Below are 24,265 nucleotides of genomic sequence, written 5' to 3' on the forward strand. Positions count from 1 at the left end.
TAAAACTTCCAGAGAAGAAACTGAGAACAGCACAAGAAAATCAGCTCGGTCTGTTCAATTTCATTCCCAGGCTACACAACCTGATTAGATTTGAAGAATTAGAGATGCCACGGCTGGATAAAGGACAATCTGACCTCTTACACGCTGAAAAAAGAATATAATGATTTGTCATGGTGCAAAGAAACTCAACCAGATGTTATTTTAAGTTACCCAAACTGATTTATTGACAATTTAAATGTGACATATTTACAGCACTCTTTCTAAAATAATTTAACAATTTTCATAGATTTAAAAAAGTACTGATAAATAGGAGACCCTGACAGTGACCAACCACAAATATTTCCCTACGCTACTGAACTACAACAGTAGTTCATTTCTTTTTTTTTGTTTTTCTCTTTTTCCCTCTTTTTGTAAGTCCCACAATGGAGCTGCTTTACCTCCACCCAATGTGTAAATTTGCCAATACCAAAATATAATAAAATGACCATGCAGTGTGAAAGCTGTACCAGAGCAAGTGATTTCAGATGTTAGACTACAGTAAAAATATTACAATGCAAAGTGTCTTCCACACAGAATGTACTTGTGAAAAAATAAGCTTTTAGAGAGCTAATGGTTTATTTTTATAGAAATTAAAACCTACAATACTAGTACAGACATTTACAGTAATTTCCAATTCTGTGCTAGTTTTCACATATATCTAAAGTCAAACAAAACCAGTAATTTACAGACACCACTGCCTTGAGGCAGTGGTTAAGTTAGCTTATGGATAAAAAAAAAAAAAAAAAAAAAACAAAACCAAAAGAAGGTGCTGATATAATTTAAGGTTCTGAAATTAATTATATTCCATTCTTATATGACACCAATTAGTCTGTCCTGGGATCAACAAATTGCTGTGGTAAAGCCATCCACATCTCTCAAGCAGGAAGCCAGTTTGGAAGTTGGAGAGAAGATGGACTTGCCTGATATGCATCTTAGGTTCCAGTAGATAAAAATTGTCACCAAGCTGGACAATCAGGATCACAGTAAGCAGCAGCATGAGATATTTGTGGGGCTGGGATTAAAGCAAACTTTTTTTTTTTTTTCCCAAAAACGATGAAAAGTACACACCATCTAATCCAACACTTGAAATGTAAAGGCTCCCCTCGCTGGCATCACTGATGCCCCATAACACAGTGTACACAAACAACAAATACTCACTTCTTAAGGACACATATTGCACAGCAGTGGGTGCAACACCAGAACACTGGTACCCCTGGCACAAATCTTGTTTTAAAGAGCTGTTTCAAACTATGCTATCCAGAGCAACTCCAAGCCAACGCTCAAACCCAGTAAGATTGGTCTGTGTACATCACTAACCCAGAAGTGTTTCAACAATGTGAGAGAAAACAGGCACTTCAGATTCTTAGTGCACCAAAAGTTATAGGCCACGATTGCAGGACTAGGAACAGTTCAGTACCAATAACATCACAACTAAAGGAGCTCTTTCACTGGTCAATACAGGAACAAGAACTGTTCACAAAGCACTGGGAAGGAAATCATTCTCAAAACATTAACCAAACAATTAACACTTAAACATTTAAGAAAACATCATTGCTGCAAAGCCTAATGTAACACAACATAAACCCTACTTAGTTAAAAAGATCTAAAGTGTCCAAATTCTCTTCTCCCCCCTCCAAAACACCACTGCATGCAGTCCATGGATATCCAAATGTGCAAAAAGTTATAACCCATCTTTAGGAGTGCATCAAAAATAGGCTGACTATTCAAAATATTATTTTAGTGGAAATTTTACAGCACCATAACTAGAATTCCAAGGGAGTTCAGAATTCTTGTTCTGATAACAAATCAGTTGACACTGTTGATCCTAAAGAACAGAATAAACATTTTGTGCATTTCCTGGTATCTGAAAGTCACGGAGAGAAAAAATTCTCAAATATGCCTAAAATCTTACTGTAGTTTAAGATGAAATTAAATAATCACATTTGTTGGCAACAAGTTCTCCAGAATAGAGCATTAGTTGCAAATTTTGTAAATCTGCCAGATCAGGAATTAGAAGTTGCTGGTACCTTGCTTACTTGCAGAAGTACTTTTTTTTTTTTTTTAAATGCATTTTGGGTTGGGTTTTTTTTTTCCTAAACTGTGCAGTTTGGCCCCACCCTAGTAAGTGATTTACTATCAGGCTTTGAGAAAACGCCTAAGGTCCATCTCTGACCCTCAGCTGAAAGGCAACACACAAACACATTATATATACCCATGTGTGCACAGGAACACACACGTACATATATATAACAGCAGTGCTCCAGTTGGTTTTTTCTTTTCTTTTTCATTTTTTTGTTCTCATTTCCTGGAATTTTCTTTGGTTCAAAGTCCGAGCAAGGAAATTAAAGGACCGAACAAATGGATCATTCTCCAAACACTTCCATCCCTACACATCACTGACTGGAAGGCTTGCATCATCCAGATCCACAAGGCCAGGATCCTGTTCCTGAGTGCCATTTTTGCTCCGGGGTTCCCAGGGGCCCCGTTCAGTCACTTTGGAAGTTGATTCTCTTGGAGCGACAGCCTGGATCTTGTAGCTCCTTGGCTTGGCCTTGGTAAAAGACTCGTGAAATCCTCGCTTCTCCAAGGCAGGGGGTTTGGGGTGAGGGGCTGGGACCAGAGGGCTGCCGTGAGGGGCTGTGGAATGTGAGCTGCCTGCGACTGCGCCGGCAGCACGGACAGCATGGCCGGGGTCGGAAGAAGACTCGGGATGCTCCTGGAAAAAGAAGGGAACGTGTCAGGTGAAGTCGCTGATGTCACGGTGGAAAGATGCAGGTTCAGATTTCACACTCACAACAACAAAAAAAAAACAAACAAACAAACAAAAAAAACAAAAATGAAAAAAAAATCGAGACAGAAAATACACAAAGCGAAGCATCAGCCACGGCAGCAGGAGGCAGGTGCTTTCTCGAGGCACTGCTTTACTGAGAGTGAGCTCACAGCAGGATGTGACAGCCACATCAGCTGATGCATTTAATGAAATTAAATTCTTCAATCAAGCACAGCAGCTCTGTAGACTTTTTAATATAGTCCAGCAAACTGAGACTTCTACTAAGATGTTAAATAACCTCTTCGAGATGCACACTTTAAAGGCCACTGAAAGTCACATCTTTCCAAAAGAAAAATGTATTTAGACCTGTTCATATAAATCAAGCACTTGTATCCTGAATCCTGAAGTAATGCATAGTTTACTGTTCCCTCTTCTTGGGTTACCAATCTCTCCCATTTCTCCCAAGGACCAAAAAAAACTTTTAAACCATCAAGACTATAAAAAATTTCCAAAGCAATGACCTAGAAAATAAACTGATACTTAAACTGTTACTTTCATTCAAGTTATTGCTGTGTGTTTATTATCATCACTCTGCTGACCTTTGCATAACTATTTAATTTAATCTTCCACCATTTACTCATTGACAGAAACAAGTCCCCAGAATACCCAGGAATGATTTAGTTGTCTGAAGCACAGGCATGGAATGCCATTTGGATATCCTGGGATAGCCTGACCTCCTGAACAGGAACAAGAAGTTCCTTGGATTCTACACTGCTTCCATCAGTTCTGTCAGCATGTCTCAAATCCCTGAGCAGTGCTGGGTTTGAAATGCTCTGATCCAAATGCTGTGTGGTGTTGCAGTGAACTGTGTGTGCATTAGGAGCTGCAGCTGCTGCCAGTTCTGCCACCACCAGTGTTAGTCCAGGAACTAAAGGAATCTGCCAACCCATGTGCACACACAAATCAAGGCATTCCTCAAGCACATTTGTTAGCCAAAAACATCCCCAAACGCATCACAGATGTGTGTCCAAGATGCAAATATACATCCTAAATTAAATACTTTTTTTTTTTCAAGTTTCTTTTAGGATGCTATGACATTCTCATGACATGTGAACTAATAAATTTAACCAAAATGGATTCTGCCAAGTACTACCATATTTCTTTTTATAAACGAGCTTAATGTTATTGGATGAACCTGTGCAACTTTTTTTTGGACTTGAGTTTGGTGTTCAATTTCACTGAAGTATTTCACATCATTTACGCTGCCTTATTTCATACCTCACTTGATACTCCACTTAAGGAAAAAAAGTTTGCTTTAGGAGAACTTCTGATTCACTGCTTTACCTCCTGTTCTTATTATTAATAACTTTACTTCACCAAATAGGACAAAAGGGATATTAGGACCAGATCTCTGAATTTTTGCTAAGCTGCCCTGAAGGATACTCAGATTTTACTACCACACTGGTTGCAATTTCACAGTTAGGAGACTGCTGCTGCACTACTCCTGAGGTGCCCTGCTTTGAACAGTGTACTGATTATACAATATTATATAATGCTTCTACGTCTGAACTAATCATTTCATGCAGAGACCTCTCAAGCCATGCAAATCAGGCTACTATAGATCCTTCCAAATCCTAGAGTTACAACGTGCATGTTCTGTGTGCACTCATCTGAATTAGTTTGTGGGCAGCTGCAATTTAATCTTGCTTTTGCGCAGTTTCAAGGCAAATGTAAAGTAAAATGGAAGTATGAACTCTCATGCAAATTAGCTTTAGTACCTTCCTATTAAAAGTGACATCTCATCACTTAAGTTTAAATAAGTACTGTGCTTTGATGTACAAGCAGTGGTTCTGGTGTTTTTCATTTCCAATCATTTTAAAAGCAAGGAAAAAAAAAAAACAGTGCAAACCTGTGAGTGAACAATATTATTGATGAGTTAGTTTTCAGTAATGGTAATGACAACAGGTAGCATTATTTTTTTTAGTTTGTTTTATAGTGCAAATTAGTGTCTAGTGCTAGCCCTCTGTTAAGAAGGCGAGTTTCCATGAGAGCCCACATACGTGCTGCATTCACCAGTTCTTGATGTATACCTCTGTATACAAGGATTCGACAGCCTTCTGGCCTGCCGCATCTGGAACACAGTGCAAAGCTAAGATTAGAGTCACCTGGACTTGGGAGAGAGGACAACAGAGGGAACAAGTAGTGATGCAGACAGTCATAGCTACATTGCTCAGTTAGCCCCGCACGAAAAAAAAAAACAAAAGAAAAAAAAAACAAAGGGAAAAAAGCATACAGAAAGAAAAGTTACCTGAGTGGTTTTTATTGCCCCCACAAAGAGAAAATTTGTAATACGAAGTTTTATTTAAAAGCATGAAGCAGCTACCAAAAAATTGTTTGAGAGCTTAGGCTGATTGACCAGAAACACGGTACCAATGTAAATTTGTAGTCAAAAGCCAGGCTTGAACTACTAGATTTCAGATTATGGGGGTAATGATATATCCAGTTTATTACAAAACATCCCAGAGACAGAAAATGAAAAACACAGCATGCAATACCTGAACTGTGAAATATTCCTGATGCTACACCTGGACATACTTGGAGACACTGTGACACCAGAGTAACTCCCACTACTTTCCACAAGTTAATGATGTTTGTGCTAGCTAAACAACTGATACAGTTTAAATGCTAGTAGGTATGAAATGCTGGCATCCATGTGGCTTCAGAAATATTAACACTTGTCACAGTGTCCCAGTTCAGTACTTAAAGATGCTGTTCTCACCGCATTTCCAACAGCAAACACTAATTCATGTGAGCACAATCTCTTAGGTGAAATTTTCATCTGTATCTGAATATACAGTAAACTACCAGCAACAAAGAATCACAATTTTGTAGTGAGAGTTGTTACAAAGAAATTAGGATATTGTCATTTGACTGCAAAACACAGCAATGAGCAGAAACACCTCACAGGAATTAGAAAGTTTTAATTTAACTCCCAAACTAGTAATAGCGACAGACCACATTGGACTTCTCTAGGTTAGCACTGCATTATCTACGTGTTCACGACAAACAACGCACAGAAAAGTCACAGGTAGGACTAAAAAAAGTGCTCCATTAAAAACACCAAGTGTTTGACACCGGTCTGGTTGAAAGCTCATGCAAAGAGGCCACGTTACTACAGGACAGGAGAGAGGAAAGGCCAGAGGAAAAAACCAGGAACAAGTGAACAGGAGCTAATGGCATCTCCTGGGAGGTGCAGGGTGACGTACGGAAGCCGCCGATCTCCCGGGTCCCCGCTGTGCTACGATGGCCCCAGAAATGGCCTTGATCCAGCTGTGCATGTCCTCGGGGCTGTCTGCCTGCAGCCAACAGCAACACCATGGTCAGCAGCAGCTCCCAGCCTGCCCACCCCACCGGCCCACCACCTGCAGCAGCACAACCACCTAACCCCTCATTGCTTCACCCACGCGTTTCTTAAGGTCTCACTCTGAATTTGCTATCAGATGCATACAGCTACACAAAGCAGTAAATAAAATATCCTGAAGATAACATTCCCTCTGAAAATCATGGTATGGTCAAAGTGAAGAAGTGCTGTCATTTCACTTTTAAAGTGTATTTAACTCTGGCAGTCTCTTGGGTTTGCCCAAAGTTTAAAAAAGAGAAATTACCTGCACATAAAAGGTTCGAGAAGTTGTTACAATTTCAAAGAGATTGTCTCTCATCATTATATCACTGAAAATGAAACACAAAAGCAGTTCAAAAGCAAGTACAACTTTTCCACTGTATTTTAACAAGACCGTAGAACTGGCAGAGAATCAGAGCATTTGCTGTCTGACTTTTGCATTTCTTTATCACTTTATCATTGTTATTTTACTAATTTTAGCCCTATGATTTTAGTTTACCAGCGGCACATGTGCTACTACATGTATTTTCAATATGAACATTTAAAATCATATAATGTTAAGTCTAAAAATATTTAACATACATTTTTAATTGGAACATTCTAAATCATCCGTTAAGTTAAAAATATTTTTCATTCTAGTCAAACTTCTGTAAGTAGCCTGCTAAAGAAAAAAACAGAAAAATCAGCACCTCTCAAGTGCTAAAAAACCAATTATTCTTTAGTATATTGCTATTTGGTAGGAGGGAAACAGCAGGGTGAAGAGTGTTCTCAGCCAGATTCATCCTACTCATTCTAACATGAGTGAATTAATCCAACTCATTCTAACATAATTTAATGTCCTCTAATGGATTAGACATTATGTAAGCAGAATAGAGACTCCTGAAATTGCTACCTCAGATCAGACAGCACCCACACATCTCTAACTCTTGGCTCCATGATATTCCTTTGCTCTTGTCCAAATTTGCAAGTTTGAAACACACATTAATACAGACCCCTCAAAACCCATTTAATGCACACAACAGTGTGCTGTCCCATAGAGAAAGAACACCCCACATGCACATGTCAAGTGAGGTTATTGAATAGCTCTCCAAGGAGCAGCCTGGCCATGACCACGCAGGGAACTGCACTCCATGGAATGACATCAGTGCTTCCCTCCTCACCTCTGTTTGCACTCCTGAACTTTATGGACCTCCTTAAGTGGTATAACCCTGAGAGGTTCCTTCTCCTGAAAAAAGAAACATGTTTTACTACAGTGTATCTAACAACTTGAACAGAAAGCCAGAGGTCAGGACAGCAGCAGCCATATAAATGAGACTTTCAAGGCAGTCACTTATAAAAAAAGTGGTGTCAACCGAAATTTCATTTGCTTTTTTAAGTATTAAACCAACCATGGCATTTGCAAAGAAGAGGAGGCCAAATCAAGAAGTAAAACCTCCCAAAACATTAATTCCATACTATAATGAAGACAACCACCCTGTCCTCTTCCTCTAACCAGATCAGACAACTGACCCTGGCCTCAAGCAGCTCATTTCATTAAAATTTTGATTACATTAATTTGCTATGAAATGCTACCACAGAAGATGCTTTGTTCATTGGACTGCATGACACTGCCTTAAGTAAGATTCACAGTATCCTACACTTAATGCAACTAAAAGTACTACAAAGAAACTAGTCCTTAACACCTGCAAAAGAGCAAGTACCCTCAAAGCATTTAGAAATTCTGTTACCATAACAAAAATAAGTGCTAAAGTTTCACACAACAGGAAAAAAGCGAGAACATTCAAACAGAAACACTTTCACTTTTCCCATGACAACATAATGTCACACATACTATTATTTTCCAGTGGCTGTTGCAGCAAACCAGAAACAAACAACAACTTATTTCACCTCCTACTGTGTTTTCTTTAAGCCAAGTTACAACAGATTGCTTCAGTTGGCTACAACTTCCAGAGGAAACAAAAAGCTTTCAGCTCTGGAATGACTTCCCCTACTATTTCCACAACAGGTACTCAGGAGATTCATGCTGAGCAAGCAGCAAATGTCACCAATCCTCCACGAGCATTTTTCATTAGACCATTTTGATCTGTAGCAGATCAAATGTAGAAAGTTTAAAACCCAACGTTTTCAATTGTGGTGCTCTCTTTCCTCTGTTGTCCTTAGATTCAATCACCCATTAAAATGTATTTTCAAAGTAATACACTAACTGTGAACTGCAAGATCATCTCTGGAGTGCACACACCTCTTGGAGGGAAAGCCCCAGCTCAGAAATGAGCATCTTCTGAGTCTCATATTGCTTGCATTCCACTATGCTCCTGTGGACTGACACAGGCTCAAGAGCATGATGAAAACACTGAAAGTGCAAGTATTTCTACCATCCTTCTATTATACACTCCCACAGTACAATTCTTCACTAGGTTAGAACTTGTTTGTGAGCAATCTGAGCTCAGATTTGTTTTTTAAATAAAAATAGAGGGTTTCTTACAGGCAATGAGTCAGAATTGCTCTGCTGACAGCTTAACAAAGATAATGATGCAAGATCAAACCCCTGCTACTGTAGCAGATGCCCTCATTAGAAATGAAATCAAAGTTAACTTCAGAAACAACCTGAAATTTGGATTCTTGACATTTTGCATCTTATGTTTGGCTTGAAAGCTCAATTCTCCTTAATTTATAATACTCTGTAACTCAAGTTTCATTCCTTAGGTACAGATTTTGTTAAATTTAGTCTGTTTTCCCAAAAAAGCAAAGAATCCCACACTTAACTGTATTCAGAACCAGCCATTTAATTTCTTAAATGAAACCTGACAGCACTTCTGACCAAAATCAACCAAAAACTCGGAGTGACAAGAGAAGAAGAAAGGTATATGAAATTAAAAGAAACTCTGCAAATGTTGCTGTTGAACAAAAAATCAACAGCTTTTTGTCCATCTTGGCTGCCCTGGTGAAACAAATGTGTGAGAGAAGATCCCATCATCTGGATGATAAAGCATAATTCTAACTTTAAGTGAAGAAGTTTAAGATTACAGTTTTGTCTTTCCCACAGTGATCAGCTGTTTCAACAACACAATTAATTATATGAAAGTGAAAAATGTAAAAGTACTAATACAAAAATCAGGGTGACTTTAGAGGAGACTTCATTACTGTTCTTCAAGTGCCCTACAAGCAGGTTCCCAGATAGAACAGCATAGAACAGCAGCCCTATTAATGTTTTTTTTTTTTGTTCTTCCCACTCATGAAAAGTTATTACAGTAGACTAAAGAGCTGCAGGAACAGCAGAGCACATTTCTCAAGCATATTCCTTCAGATTTTCTTCCAACTATCACTGGAAGATAACACAGAATTGGAAACTTACCAGTTCAGACTTGAAATATCCTATTGTGTTTTCATCTAGTTGAAAGTATCTTCTCTTCCAGTTCTTCATCTGTTAAGGGAAAAGAAATAAATATATATTTTATATATAAAATAAAATATACTTACATGTCATATCTTATGAATATATTGAATTGTAGTTACCATTCTAGTTTTTATTTATAGTATATGATATTGTATAACTTCCATTTATTCATAACTCTTAATTTTGAATAATGTCTTCATTGCAGTTTATTATAATTACAAATTTTGTATCTTCAGTGTCCCCAAGATAAATATGCATGGCTTTGTACAACTTCAAAATTCTTTAAGCTACTATTTTCTAGAATTTATTCAAACTGTAGAGACTCAGCAGCAGAACTGTTCTGTAGGAAAAACTGAAAGACAACACATCACAGGTTTCTAGTTTATTTTTAACTAAAAAAGGGATGTCACAAAAAGAAGCTTCATAATCCAAGATAAAAAGAGTGTGAGAACTCAAAGATGTGTATCGTGCTTAATCTGAACTATCTGTTCCTTCTTCTAGCAAGGCATCACATGAATAGCTCCACTTGTGTTAATCAGTCTGATAAGCTGTACAATTCTTCCTCTGAACTGAAAAATCAGCCTTTTCTAAACATTTTACTGATTTAAAAAGCAGGCACTGAACTTCTGTCCCAATTCAGATGCTTTTAATAAGCAAAAGAAAGATCTCTACAGAATGTAGAGCAGGAGAATTCTCAGCTGCATGCACTAACCATCACATGAAGTCTGTGCACACACTTGGCCTCTCTAAAATCTTCAACAACACAACAGTAAAGAAAGTCATGGAAAGAAGTAATGCAGACAAAAATTTAGTGCTACTGGAGGATAAATTTTATATTTAGTTAATCCTTATTACTGTCAGTAGTTATAAAATCAGTGTCAAATGTCTTTTGTTTTTAATAATACTCACCACTGCTCCTTGTTTGACACAGTAACCAGCTTTGATAATGGCATTATCTGGGGGGTGCTTAGCAGCAAAATAAGGAAGGTGACTTTGTGACCGCTTCAAATAATTCCTGTCAGCCCCTTCACTGCCCTCACTGACTTCTTCTTTCTAGAAGAACAAAAAAGCAGGAAAGTTCAGAATACTCTCAGTTTTGTTTTTTTTATTTTTCTAAAGCTCAAGGAATAACTATACTAATTACAGTAGGAAATAACTTCATCATCCCATGCTCACAAATCCCATTTCCAATTTGAAAGAAAAAATATTTTAACTGATTTCCAGAGACAACTTAGACTCTCCAAGGGCTGAGTCCTTGAAAGCTGCTCTTGGAAACTAAACTAAGAAAGTGCTGAGTACTTTCAAATAATATTGACAAAACCAGTGAAAAAATGGTACAGATTTAAATTCATGCATGTATTTGGTGCAAACCTGTGACATGGGCAAAACATTAGAGGTGACTACAGCAAACAAAGTTATTTCTAGGACTACAAGACATCAGAATTCACCAAGTTTTTAAATGCATTTTGGGAGCACACATGTCATTTACATGATATTCATCTAATCTGTAACTATTTTCAGCTCAGCAAACTTTCAGCAACAGATTCAGTTCTATCTTTAGCACTGCACAGATTCTACTTCCATAAGCTTGTCCAGCCCCTCAAACTTTTTTTCCCACTTTTCCTTACAACTTTTTTCCCCCCTTTTTCCTGTTATAGGGGCAGAACTGTTAACACCAACAACTCATTTCACACAGACAAAAATACTGTTCTTCTACTAACAGGTACATGTGAGCAAAAAAAAATTGGTACCCCAGCAATTATTTAAAATCTTGTATAAAGGGAAAAAAATCCTCAGAACCTGCACTCAGTATGAACAAAAGATGCATTTAGAAGTACAGCTCTGTGTGTCAAATAATAACCCATTTGTTTGGGGGGGTATTACCTGGGTGGGTGTAATGATGGGAACACCACCAACAATTTCTGTCCTGTAAGAGACTTGCTTCTTTCCACCTGGGCTTTCAGCTTGACGATTTGCATTATCCATTTGGCAGAGAGGATCAGACTGCTTTGGTACCTGCAGTTGCAACGTGAGAACTGACATCAGTTTAATGAAAAAAAGCCCTAAGCATTACTCAAGAATTTTGAAGTATTTTTAGCAGGATTTAACAAATGGACACCGACTGTAAAAGATTAAAAATGGTTTACACAAAAATTTGTTGCAATGACTGTGCTTTAGTGCTCAAGAAAAAAGTGAATGAAGATGAAGATATTGCAGTGGATGAAACCAGTTGCAAGCTCTGCTATAAAGTGCTTCATTTAACCTTCAAGAAGCACTGCTAATTTGAAGAGCTAGTTCTTTATTTTTCGGCTGCTTTCAGTTTTAGTAAGAAAATGGAGACGCCCCAGTGCCTGCAGAGCAAGCACAGCAAGGCCATAAACTGGGACTTTGGTCACACAGGGTGTCTAACCAGTGTGACATTTGTCCTCACATGTACTTGGCATGAAGATTGTGTTACTGTCCCTATTAATCATACATATATTGCTAAATTCTGTCCAAAATGACCCTGCCTACCTAACTATCAGTAACTACTGGATAGTTTTCTCAATTGTGGAACTAAAGCCATCAAAACTCCACAGGAATTTGATTTCCCTGTGTTTTGATATAAAGTATTTACTCTGTTTTCTGAGTAAACTTCTTTAATCTAAGAAATGCACCGACTATAAGGCCTTTTTCATTTCTAATCTCCTTCTCCTCTAATATTAATATAGCAAGTCTGAAGTGACTTCAGCAAGAAGAGATCAAGTCTCACACCCAAATACCCCACCCAGCAACCTACTGGGTATTTACAGAAGACATCCAAACTCCTTCAAAAGGAAGGACACACAGATTCTCCATCCAAGACTGTGACACATTCAAAACTTGGATTTGAACTGATCTAGACAAGAAACCAAAGCTACTTCATATTTGTGATTCAAGTTCCTGTGCCCAGGACTGCTTGTTTTACAAAATGCAGCCTGCAGAGAAGTACAGGCAGTGCTGAGAGCAGGTGTCAGCCTAGGACAGTGTCCTGCTGGCCACAGTGACTCCATCCCCAGCCAAGTCCAGCACTGAAGGGTAAGACACTCGTGAGCCTCAGCCTTACAAAAGCAGAGGCTTGTAGCTACAGCTCTGTGGGCAAGTGTTCCAGCTGTCACAAACTCCTACTGAAAATGCTGCAGACCAAGCCCACAACCACCTCCTCACAGGAAGGCATTTTCAAACAGCACTCAAACGGGTACACAGTGTGCTAGGCTGCAGAGGTTCACAGTCATTCTGACATTATCAGCACTCAAGAGGACTAAAACATGCAATGAATCTTGGAGGATTACAATCTGCAGCAAGTAAAGCTCATATTAAAATTAATAATTGAGTGATCTTAATTATTTGATTCAATAATTGGCCGTACTTAATACCATACTCAAGCTGTGAACAGATGAATGGTTCAAAGGCTTGTCCCTTCAAAGACAAAATACTAATTTCACCAGCCATTTAAAATGCAAGTTAAACAGATGATAAACAGCATTCCCTCTAAACTGATGCAATTATTTATTTTTTTATTCCCTTTATTTTTTCAATTGGAAACAGCTCAGGTCTTGTTGCGGTGAAAAACTCCTTACGAAAAACCCAAGTGAGAAGGCTTTGTATTTCTGGCTCTTGAAAATTTATTATTAGCAGTTGCATTTTCTTAACTCCAAAGAACGGGCTATATTAAAACAATGGAAAGAACTCACAATCATCCTTAGAAAACCCAAGAATGAGAAAATCACTGACACAAACACAGATGCATGCACCCATGCTCAGAAGCCCTTCTTTGCCAGGCTGTGCTCTCAGAAGTGTTCACTGTCATCACTTCCCCAAAACTGGAGAAAACAAAACCATAACTTCTGCCTCCTGAAAAGACTGAGATAACACGTGGGGGTTTCTCTCATGAGATAACAACTTGTCCTGGCACAACCCAGAAAAGCAATTTAATGTTTACCAGAAGAACCATCAATGTTTCTTTGCTACTCAAAATCAAGAGAGAGCCTTTGGAGCTTGATCAATATTGTAGTGATAATTTAAGAAATACCAACTTTTGACAGCAGGTAAAAGGATGTGTATCTTTTCACTGCTTGCTTGTGTCTTCTGGATATTTCAAATAATATTAAATATGCACAGTTAATTTTACATTATTAGAAAAAATCCTATGCTGCAATTAAAAATGTTATATTTTTGTTCAACTTCCAAAAAGTACGTTGAACTCAAATTTAGGGAGATTTCTGTACAGTATCCCCAAGTACTGGAAAGTCAAGCCAAGACTTGTTTGTGGTGATGGAAACTGGAGGCAAAGGTTACATTTAAGCACCTTGAGACAGTCACCATTTGAAAGCACTGCTAAATATCAACCACTTACTGTGATTTTGGTAGCTTTGTTCAGAACATTTACCCATTCAACTAGGTCCTGCTGATCATTGGCTTGTAGAAAGTATTTTCTCATCCCTGCATTCATAACTGTTGAAAACCATTATGAAAAGTTAACAACACCGAAATTCAAGAGCAAACTTAATATCATTATGTAAAGATTTGATTTCAGATGAAAATTCCATTTAAAGTCTTTAAGTGCTCTGCTGTGTTTCATTTTAGAAAGTAATCTTAAGACACATAAATCCACTTGATTGCTTTACTCTAAAAAAATAGTAATTTAAGCTCTCCACCTAAATGGCATCATACAAACTTTGAAAAATTATTTTTTTGACATAAAGACTTGAATTTTATCAAAATATGTTACAATTCCATTTCCTCTTTCTCAATTTCCCAGGCAACAAGTACCTGGGGACTTCTATAACTTCTCCTTTTCTCCTTTTAAACCTCTGACCAGAATCTGTTATCCTTTGTGACACTATGAACATGACATTGGTCACTGATTTACTTTTTTAAACGTTTTTTTAATTGCTGGAAAAATCAGTATTAATTACTAAGTATATGATGCACAAGACCAAACAACTTTAAGACAGCTACAACACAAATTTTATTTTACTTTAGTGACTTGGCAGAGGAACATATTTAATGAGCTTATATCTCTACCTCACAACACCTGGTAACCTTTATCCAAAAAGGACAAACAAATTTAAGTGTAACAGCAAAAAAAAAAAAATAAAAATCATGTCTGCTTCTTGAAATAAAGGTTTTAAGGTGAACAGTCATTATAACCATTTGAATAGAAAGACAATAAATTTATATTTTTCCTCTACAAAGCATGAAAAACTCCTTAACAAATTAGAGATATTTAACCCATCATCTTGGATCATTAAGGTGTTCTAGAGCTGGCCCACTAACAGCAGAAACTTTACAAATGCTGAGGACAAAGCCCTCCACAGACGTGCAGAAGAATCTGTAGATGGCACTGAACTGACACACCAGGTACTTGCCTAAAACCAGGAGGAGCTTTGGGATTATCAAAAGCTTTAGCAAATTTTAAACAAATTTAAACATAGAAGGCACCTCAAGATTTATTTATTTTTTTTTTGTGCAGCAACAGAAGCTGAAATTTGACTTAAGAGCATTGGCTGACAGTATTTTTAGATCAATTAAATCAACTTTCATCAGTACAATAAATTTCAATAGTTAAATTTCTTATCTTCCCAGCTGACAAGCAGGCCACATTTCTGAAAGCGACTCTCATTGCTTATTAATGCTTCAAAAAGTTCAGACATCTGAAAAAACAGCTCTCACCTAGTCCTCATTAAGCTGCAATACGAAAAAACACAAAAATACCTTATGAGGAAGCCAACATTTCCATCATACTAAAGAAGAAAGTGAATACAAGCTATTTTTTAAACACTACCAGCTGTAGCTGGTACCAGAACTGCAGAATATTATCTTTGTCCCAAATTTCTGAAGAAGGCACTCAAAGCACACAGCACATGCCAAACTTACCAAAACAGAACTCTGCCTTTGGCCTCAGCTTAGTTGCATCGCTAACCTAGAAGGGAAATTAAGATTATAAATGTCACAAAATATCAGATATCACAAGTTTCATTCTCTTCCAAGTGGGTAAATTCAAAGATTAGCAGCACAGCAGGATGGTCAGGCACAATGATAAAGAGAATTCAAACAAAAATGAAAGGCAAACAAGGAAGTGGGAAGATGCAGTACTGACAACAGAAAAGAATGAGAAATGAGCAGAAAGACAAGAAAAGGTGAACTATTTTTTCTCCATTTATTTGTTAACGCACTATCTGCTGCAAATTTAACCACAGAAACTTTCTTAGTTCACAGTTCCCTTTCAGACATATTTAGAACTAACCGTATACACAGTGTAAAGAACTAAATATTTTTTAGAAATTTTTCTGGCCTCTCCACTAAAAGTCATCATTACTTGCAAGGTATCACACCCAAAGTTATCTTCCCCTTCATAAATGGCCTCTCTTTTCTCCAAGACTAGTGGGAATTCAAATACTCATAAAGAACTGAAATGTCAATTTTATGAGCACAAAGAACTGCTATTTGAAATCACTAAACAAACTTAGACAACACAGTAATTAATCTGTTCTTATTTTAACCTGAACCTATTGGAGTGTTTTAACACTTCTCTAATTCAGGAGTATCACAGAAGCAAAAGGAGTAAGTGGCATTTAAATTTGTCTGAAGCTGAGAATTTAATGGGTGTCTCACATATTAATTATCTTACCTTTGAAATATAGGTAAGTTTAATGACCCCAACAGGTGGAGATCCAGAGGGAAGATTCTGAAACAAATCATACATGTTACAAAGTGATACTAGTTTATTCTCATGCCACAGTCAGTGTTTATGCATAAAAAGCAAGTAATTCCACCAACAAAAAGAAAATCCTACATAATTTTATAGACAATGCACAATGTATGCTTGAAATGGGATCTAAACTACTTGTTTATTATACACACATCTGCTAACTAAAAACAGAAAGACTGCTAGAAACAATACAAACAGTAATTGTTTCAAAGGTTTATGTATTTTACTAGAGGAAAAAGGATTCTTGTGGGTCTGCATCCAGGAAATCCGGAAAGAATACTTTTTCCTTAACAGATGTTGGAATCTCATGTACTTTGACCAGGGCAGGCGGAAGGGACAAGAAGTGACACTCATCTATTATGTCAGATATTTCAAAGGCCATCTCACATGTTTTCCAGTCGCTTCAGGGATTTAGAAAGGCCTTCACAGTTATAAAAACTCTGCAGTTCTTCAAAATTACAGCAGTGGAAGAAAAATCAAGAAGTTTCAATTAGCCTCTTGCAAGAAACCCTTTCATTTGTGCATGTGAAATAGAAGGCTGAACCTAGGCCTGGGTGTGCACTGCAAATATCATTAAGTCTTAAAACTCCTGAGGAACTGCAATTTCTACAGCACTTCAAGATTTTGTCCACATGCCCTGGGTTGCTTCTTTTCACTCATTGAGATCAAATGCTTGAAGTCTCTGTTATTTGCAGAAATTCTTTCTCTCCTCGGTGAGAACTTTTAAATGCTTCAGTCACAAGTCACATCCATCGATCTGCACTTCATTTCCAGTTTGTTTTTGCTGGTTCCTTTGAACAGCAGACTCATGCTTTTTAACTCTGCTGCTCCTGGCACAAAGGTACATGGATATTCTTCTGGCAGGCAGCTGTCAGCTGACCCGGATCATACGTTCTCACTGTCTGTGCCCAAACCTTGAGCAATCATCTGTTCTTCCCTCTGCTAGAAAACACAGGGATGCAGGTACATTGTACAAGTAGCTTTTATCCAAAGGCTGCTCGCCATCACAATGGAGCCAAGCTGTCCTCAGTGATACACCATCCATGCTGGACTGCAATTGCAGGTTTCATTAAAAATTGCTGCTCAATGACTGATTCTGTTGAGGGAAAGGAATCTATAACGCAAGGAAAACCACGCACTGCCACATAAGGTTAGAGGTGAATTAAACCCTGGGGTGTGATTTGGCTCATCTGGTTATATTAAACCGATTTACAATTATTTCACCAACACCAATGATTTTTTTCCCCCTGGCTTCCAGATCCATAACACTGAACCCCACTTCTGTGAATTCGTTAGAAAATCCAGAACTGAGACAAACCAGGCAACTCCTGCCAGGAGCACCTCACCTGTGGGTTATCCATGTACCACACCAGGCTGTCCTCCCGCGTGTCCAGGATGAAGTACCTCCGCAGGAATTTCCCACTGTTCTCATTTTCCTCAATGTCTAGGAAACCACAGATGCGATTCTGGCGATCTACATAAGGCATTTCTGACCCTGGACATCACACTGCACGACAAGAAGCACAGGAGGTAAGCAAAGTTCCTTGTTGCTAATTTTAAGACTGCTCTGTGCCTACCCGTGACATTTTGAACAGTTTCAATCAGTGGCTCAAAAGAAGCTTCTGCGGAAGGGTAAGTGAAGCGTAGCTGCTCCCCACACCACCAGCACTGAATTTTTTAGACAGGAATTTCATACTTCTTTGAAGCATGTACTCAAGATTTAATAGCTTAAGTGTAAAGTTACAAGTGGTAAGCAGCAGATGAGCATCAAGACTACCTTTTACAAGATCACTAAAAAATAAAGGTTCTCCTTCACAACATGCACAAAATTGAGACAGCAGTGGGGTTACACTTCCTCCTCTGACATTGCCTCTCGTGATCAAGAAAGAATCTTTGTCAGGAGCTCGACTGCCCAACACAACTTTACATATCTTGCTTAGGCAAATGCAATAAAAAAAGGTTTTAGAAACATTGTTCACATTTCTCTCCCACAAGAAGCAGTTCATGTCTGTGTCTAAGAAGGCATATTTTCATTTTTACACATGAAATAGGAAACTGAAGCTATATGTGCACCAACAGAGATGTGAACACCCTCTGCTCATGGTACTGAGGTCTGAATGTGCCAGGCGTTTGTTCTGGGGAGTTTTTTGGCTTTTAGCTTGTTTTGCTTCAAAAAATTAAATTAAAAGCTCCGCTGTGCCCACCTATTACCATTCTACCATTCACCTTTTACGGCTCTGCCTTTTGCATCACGGGTTTTGCTTCCTTTTATTTTATGGGACAGTCATTTTACTTTAGGAGTCAGCCTTGTAAGGCCAAAGATAAATTTGCATGCTCATCTAAAAAAGATAAAAATCACATTGATGCCAATCTTTCCCAGGGCAGGAAAAAAATGATTCAGTCTTCACGTTTTGTTACAAAATTCAGAATTAGCACAGATCCAAAAACACTAATGTAAGACATAGAAGGTTGAAGCACTTCACATTTTTCATAATTTTCCAACTTCTTCAGCTTTAACCGTGTAATAATATGGAAGTTTCATTTTAGTATTTCTTTAAATTCTTTAATACTTTTTTAAGGTTACTTGATTTAAATGCATTTACCTACACATACAGTATGACAGACAGCTGATAATTATTTGTAGTTAGGTACTGATACACCACACCAGAACTGAGACAGTTTTTCAAGTGCTGTTTTGGGGAGCGAACCAGTGTTTATTTTAGGGACTCAGATATCCACATTTTTGGGGAGGGGATCAATATACAAGCAGGTAAATGTGTAATTGTATTTACAGCTGTCATTTTATATGACTAATTAGAACACAAGCAAATTTTTTACTCAATCACTTTGAGAAACAGTTTCATAAAAGCCAATCACCAATCATAATGCTTTAAATATGCAAAGGTTTATTCTTCAATGAAGTAAGAAAACTTGCTAAGGTAAACTAAATTTTCTTGGTGTGTTCCTCACAATTTAAATATCACAGATCTAAGTGAAGTTCTGTAACCAAGTTACAGTTATAAGGACCACAAAAAAAACACTTGAGCTGTCAGGACAATATCATTATTTCAACAAACATTCATCAGTAATTTAATTGAGGCTCTTGGGATCACTTCATGCTGAAGCAACATCTCCCTATAAACAACACATCTGAGAGCAAGCTCAAGTGTAGCTGTTCTCTAAATTACAGCTCAAATCTGGCAGAACTTGGCATCCTACCTTGTTTGCATTTAAATGAATATAAAAATTGCCATTTATCAATATTGCCTCAATTTGTGCCAGGTGGTTCCCTCAACAAAATCATCCAGCATTTCCAGGACACCCTTTAGGCTTCATATCAACAGTTTATGAAGCCCAGAAAAGCCCTGTGCCTAAAAAGAAGCAAATATTGGTGGCTGGTTTCCTGTCTGAGCAGACTTAAAGCTGTGTTCTCTGCAGATGTGAAGAAAACGAAACAAGGAAAACTTGTTTTTGAAACAAGATACGGATTGATTAAGAATCCTTGAATAAAACCAACTGAATTTTCAAAGAACTTTCCCCCTATAAGAGAATCTATGTTTCAGAAAACCTTTCAAGGAAAATGAAAGGAGGATGCTCATAATGCTCCATTATGAACATACAATTAGCTAAAGCTGAACTACTCCAATACTTGAATTTTTTTTTCTACGGCAAAAGACAAAACTCAGAAGCTTTTTCTTATTTGTCAGTAAACCAATTCTCACAGAAGGAAAAAATCCCCAAATCTAAATGAATAAAGATTTTTTATTTCAAAGTTCTACTAGCTAATTTCTAGCCTACAAAATGATACTATTTACATCTACTCTGTGCTCTAATGAAAATACAGCATAAACTAACACTAATGTAAAAATGTAAACTGTGTAACTGCTGTTTACTTCAAAATAGTTAAAAATTCCTCACTGGATTACAGACCTCTAGCAGACTGATGGTCTTAAAGAATAAGAGACAAAAGAAACCAAAAAAACCTTTAACTTTATTATAATAAATTGAAATCTAACACAGTATCATACAACTGTTTTCCATTTTTAAAAGCCTGCTTCCACACATTACACCTTGACAAGATTCCCCTGCAAATCAATAGCACTTCTATTCAACCTTCATTAATGAAGCATAATTTACAGTAAGCATTTTTAACAAAATCCGTTTGTGCCTTTCTACCATTATTAAAGGGACTGAACACACGACAAAGCCACCACCATGATCCCCTTCCTGACAACTCTAGACAGACCTAAAAAGCATTGATTGAATTGCCATGATCCATACGAGGAATTGCAGAATAATTCCTCAGCACAGGAAATCTGGCTGGAAGACCACCAGCCTAAGAATCCATCAGAACTTCAACTTAAAATTGTCTTCAGAATACAGATCATGTCTTGCATAGATGAGATTTTTCATTAGATTATTTGAAGCAATTATGAAACAAAAACCTCCGAGTCTGAACATTTTACAGCATTGTTACATGCACCCTTAGTTATTTCCTGCAGCAGAGAACAGTGTATTAACTCTTCTAGAATCAAGCATTATAAAAAGATTGAGTTCTCAGAAAGGCTGAAGGCACTAAACCTGCTACAGACCACATAAAATCATTTTATTTTGCCTTCCCTCCCTGCAGTGGAGATGTGGGTCAATGACATAGTGCTGCTTCAGGAAAAACATCCCCGTGGCCCATTTCCTCCTGGTTCTTTCCACAATCCTCCAGAAACAAAGATGTTCTTGAAAAGCCATTTTGTGGTGTATAGTAACACTCTGTAAGAACTCCTAGCTCCTTAAAATTCTTTCCTGGAGGGCTGTGTTATAATCCAAACAGGAGGTGTCACTTATTTTTGAAGCCTTACATCCCTCCTTCCAGCAGCAGGGTACTAATTTAGGAGGTCCATACCTCATCAGCCCAGCTTCTCTCAGATTTCCCTGCTCTTTTCCTCTGAGTTACAACACACACCGACATTCCCCAACATTTATATCCCATACTGAGAGCTGCCTGGGCACCACTATAAATAAAAATCCCAGATCACCTTCCCCAGCCTCGCTGCAAATGCATGACTGCACAAGTAGGACCTGCAGAGGCACACAAGCATCTCCTTTTCACCATTTATAACACATGGTTTAAACTCTCCCACATTAATTCCTATTTTTAGTTTCCTACCAGCACCTGTTCTTGAGTTCACCTCCATTACAGACTGGTTGCAGTCTTTTTATTTTCAAGTACAAAGTCTAGACAAGACTCAAGTGAGGTGCCAGATAACATTTCTATGGCCCAATCTCTCCTTTGACTTGATTTTCACAGGTAGGTACAAACCATGGACCACTGGCTGACTAAAGCAAGTCAAATTTTGTCTTCATAAAAAAGACCATGAAATAGGCTTTGCACTGTGACAGGAGAGCTTGATTAAGAAATACAAGAAAGGCACTTAATATCTCTTTTGTTTTACATTTATTTTCCCCAAGCTTCAGGTATATTTTATTACTTTTATTTCTTTAATTTAGAGGAACAGTTCTATTTCCTGCTCTTCAACATTTGGAGCTTTGGATTTAACTCACCCCAGGAGATGACTTTGGGGTTCTTTTTCTATCAGCTAGGAAGATTAAGAAACAACCATTACCTACTTACTCATCCCTATGAAATGAAGAACAACATTCATACACCTCCACTTGATAAATATAAAATGATGCCATGAGTCATGCCCATCCCTCCTCCCCACCTCCCTTTTTAAGCTCTGCTGTTTACAGCAGCTCCAGCACCACAAAGGGAAGGTAAAGCAGCATCCCCAGCGATCTCCAGTCTTTCCTGCACTTCCAGGGACAGCTTAATTAGTGAGGGCTCCTGGCTTTTGCCTAGGCAATTACCCTCAGCTTCCTGCTGTAAATCAGCTGCTCCCCAGCTGGTCATCTCCTTTAGTGACCATTTAGTGCCTCCCGAGGGAAGGGATGAGTTCAGGCTGTCCTGCTTATCCCCTGAAGAACACAGCAATAGAAGCTTTCCTTCTTGTGCACATCCAGGACAAGGAAAGGGAGTGGGGAGGGGGGAAATTCCAACCCTAAGACAAGCAGCTCAGAGCAACCTCCGAAAACGAGTCACATAAATCTACCAGAGACAGTAGTTCAAACCTCTTTTTATTTCCTTGAAAACCTTCCAGCACAGGCAGCCCACCAGAGAGATAGCTTACACTAGGAGACAATATTATAAATCCCTGCTCACCTTTCAGACAACTTCCAAAGTACCAAAAGCATAACAAAAATCCCCACAAACAACTAATCCAGGAGCTGGGGAGGTGACTTGGCTACAATTATTTTGGCAACAAAAAATAATTCAGAACTGATGGATTAAAAATACAAGCCCAGCTTTTCAATTTCCCAAAGATCCTCCACTACCTTATTTTTGTTCTGGAGGGCACAGCAGGCATTGGATACTTCTGTTAACAGGGAATACATGACTTTGATTTGCCAGCAGCCTATGACACTATGATCTACTTTTTAATTACATCTAAAAATGAGAACTGGAAGTATCCAGGATATACTGTTCCTTAAATTCAGATTCCCTTTCTAAAGTAGTCAAAAAGAAGGAAAAACCAGCTGCCACAGGCCAGTATTCACCTGGAAAAAAATCCTAAGCAAAAATCAATTTTCCAAATTAAAAAAAAACTTTAGTACAAGTGGCACTAACCTCTCCTACCCCTGACCAAACTACAGGGAATGCCACAAGATACATCCCTCCTCCAGTACCTCATCCAACTTCCAAGCAGACCACAATACAGAAAAATCATTGTTGCAGTGATGAATCACCTAACAAAAACAGCAGCCTTATCTTGAATTTCAGTCTTATCCAGCGGTGATTCTGTGTTCAAAATGCTGATCTGCTGTTTTCCAGGAACACTTGTTAAACCAGGGTAAGCCAACCACTCCCATCTTTTCCAGGGTACCTCAGCAAGTCAAATGATTGAATTTTATTCAATACTATCCCGTAATGTTACTGGTTTTTTTTTTTTCTGTGGTGAAAGTATGTTGTAAGGGAAATCTGGAGTTCTGTGGAAAATGTTCTGAAGTTACCTGAATCTATCATCCCCTGGCCCTTCTCAAATACTGATCTCCAAGTTCCATGATGGAACAGACTGGTACTTCCTCAAAAACTTCTGCAGAAATTTCTCTAAGTGATGTTTCCTGTTCTTAACTGAGCTATTTTCCTCCATTTTAAGGTATTTGCAAAGGCAGCCAAAGGCTTTGGGATATGATGGAATGAGGAAATGCACTACACAGGATGCAGAACTCTCTATCACTGATCTTTTAAGTCAAAACAAAACAAAAAAACCCAACAAAAAACCCTCACCTATTAATGGTTTTCGCCCAGCTGAAACAATTATTTTATTTGTCCCTCTAGATGCACTGAGCTAAGACAAATAAAAGGAAACATCCTGTACAATGAGGCCATTACAAAAAAACATTCTTGAAATTAATCCATTAATAACTCATGAGTGATGACCATCTTACAAGGCAATGAAGTAAAATAAGAAAGCTAAGAGACAGTGATAGAATATGTTCAATAACACCAAATCTTTACAACAGTCAGATGTAATGTTCATCACTTTATATTAAGCCCCTAGATAACATAGTTACTCAAAATGAAATATAACCAGAGATAAATACAATAAAACAAAATATAGTTACTCTAATTCACTTTGACTTATATCTCACACAAGCTGCAAAACAAGTTTTTAAATGCTTATTAATTTCAGTTACATAATAGCTAAAATCCTTTAAAATGCAAGTTCAGATTTATATTTACAATTACTTTAATTTTTTTTTAATTGGCCTTTCCAAAATTTTGAGTAAGTGCAACCTACAAAACTCCAAAGATGACAAATTAGGTCCTTGCTCTTGAAGATGCTTACATGCTTGGTCTATAGAAAGTGTGCATTC

At 37.9% G+C, this 24,265-nt stretch overlaps 1 protein-coding gene across 12 annotated transcripts; it reads right to left on the bottom strand.

Moving 5' to 3' along the window:
* Positions 1-294: 294 nt before the first annotated feature.
* Positions 295-17,824, bottom strand: PLEKHA1 (pleckstrin homology domain containing A1). 12 transcript variants are annotated; one of them, XM_062496466.1, is made up of 12 exons: positions 17,683-17,824; positions 16,256-16,312; positions 15,502-15,547; positions 13,979-14,076; positions 11,488-11,619; positions 10,513-10,656; positions 9,562-9,630; positions 7,370-7,434; positions 6,475-6,538; positions 6,076-6,165; positions 4,900-4,974; positions 295-2,755 (listed from the first exon to the last, which is right to left on the bottom strand). In XM_062496466.1, exons 1-12 carry the CDS (start codon positions 17,821-17,823, stop codon positions 2,426-2,428), a joined length of 1,311 nt encoding a protein of 436 aa, XP_062352450.1. In that variant the 5' UTR covers position 17,824; the 3' UTR covers positions 295-2,425. The 12 variants fall into 12 exon arrangements, with proteins under 12 accessions (XP_062352450.1, XP_062352452.1, XP_062352451.1 ...); XM_062496474.1 differs by having other exon boundaries at positions 2,408-2,755; positions 4,900-4,940; positions 14,012-14,076; XM_062496473.1 differs by having other exon boundaries at positions 2,408-2,755; positions 4,900-4,940; positions 11,488-11,610.
* Between the last annotated feature and the right edge of the window lie 6,441 nt (positions 17,825-24,265).

Source organism: Cinclus cinclus, chromosome 7, assembly GCF_963662255.1.
Source record: "Cinclus cinclus chromosome 7, bCinCin1.1, whole genome shotgun sequence".
Taxonomy (NCBI): Eukaryota; Metazoa; Chordata; class Aves; order Passeriformes; family Cinclidae; genus Cinclus; species Cinclus cinclus.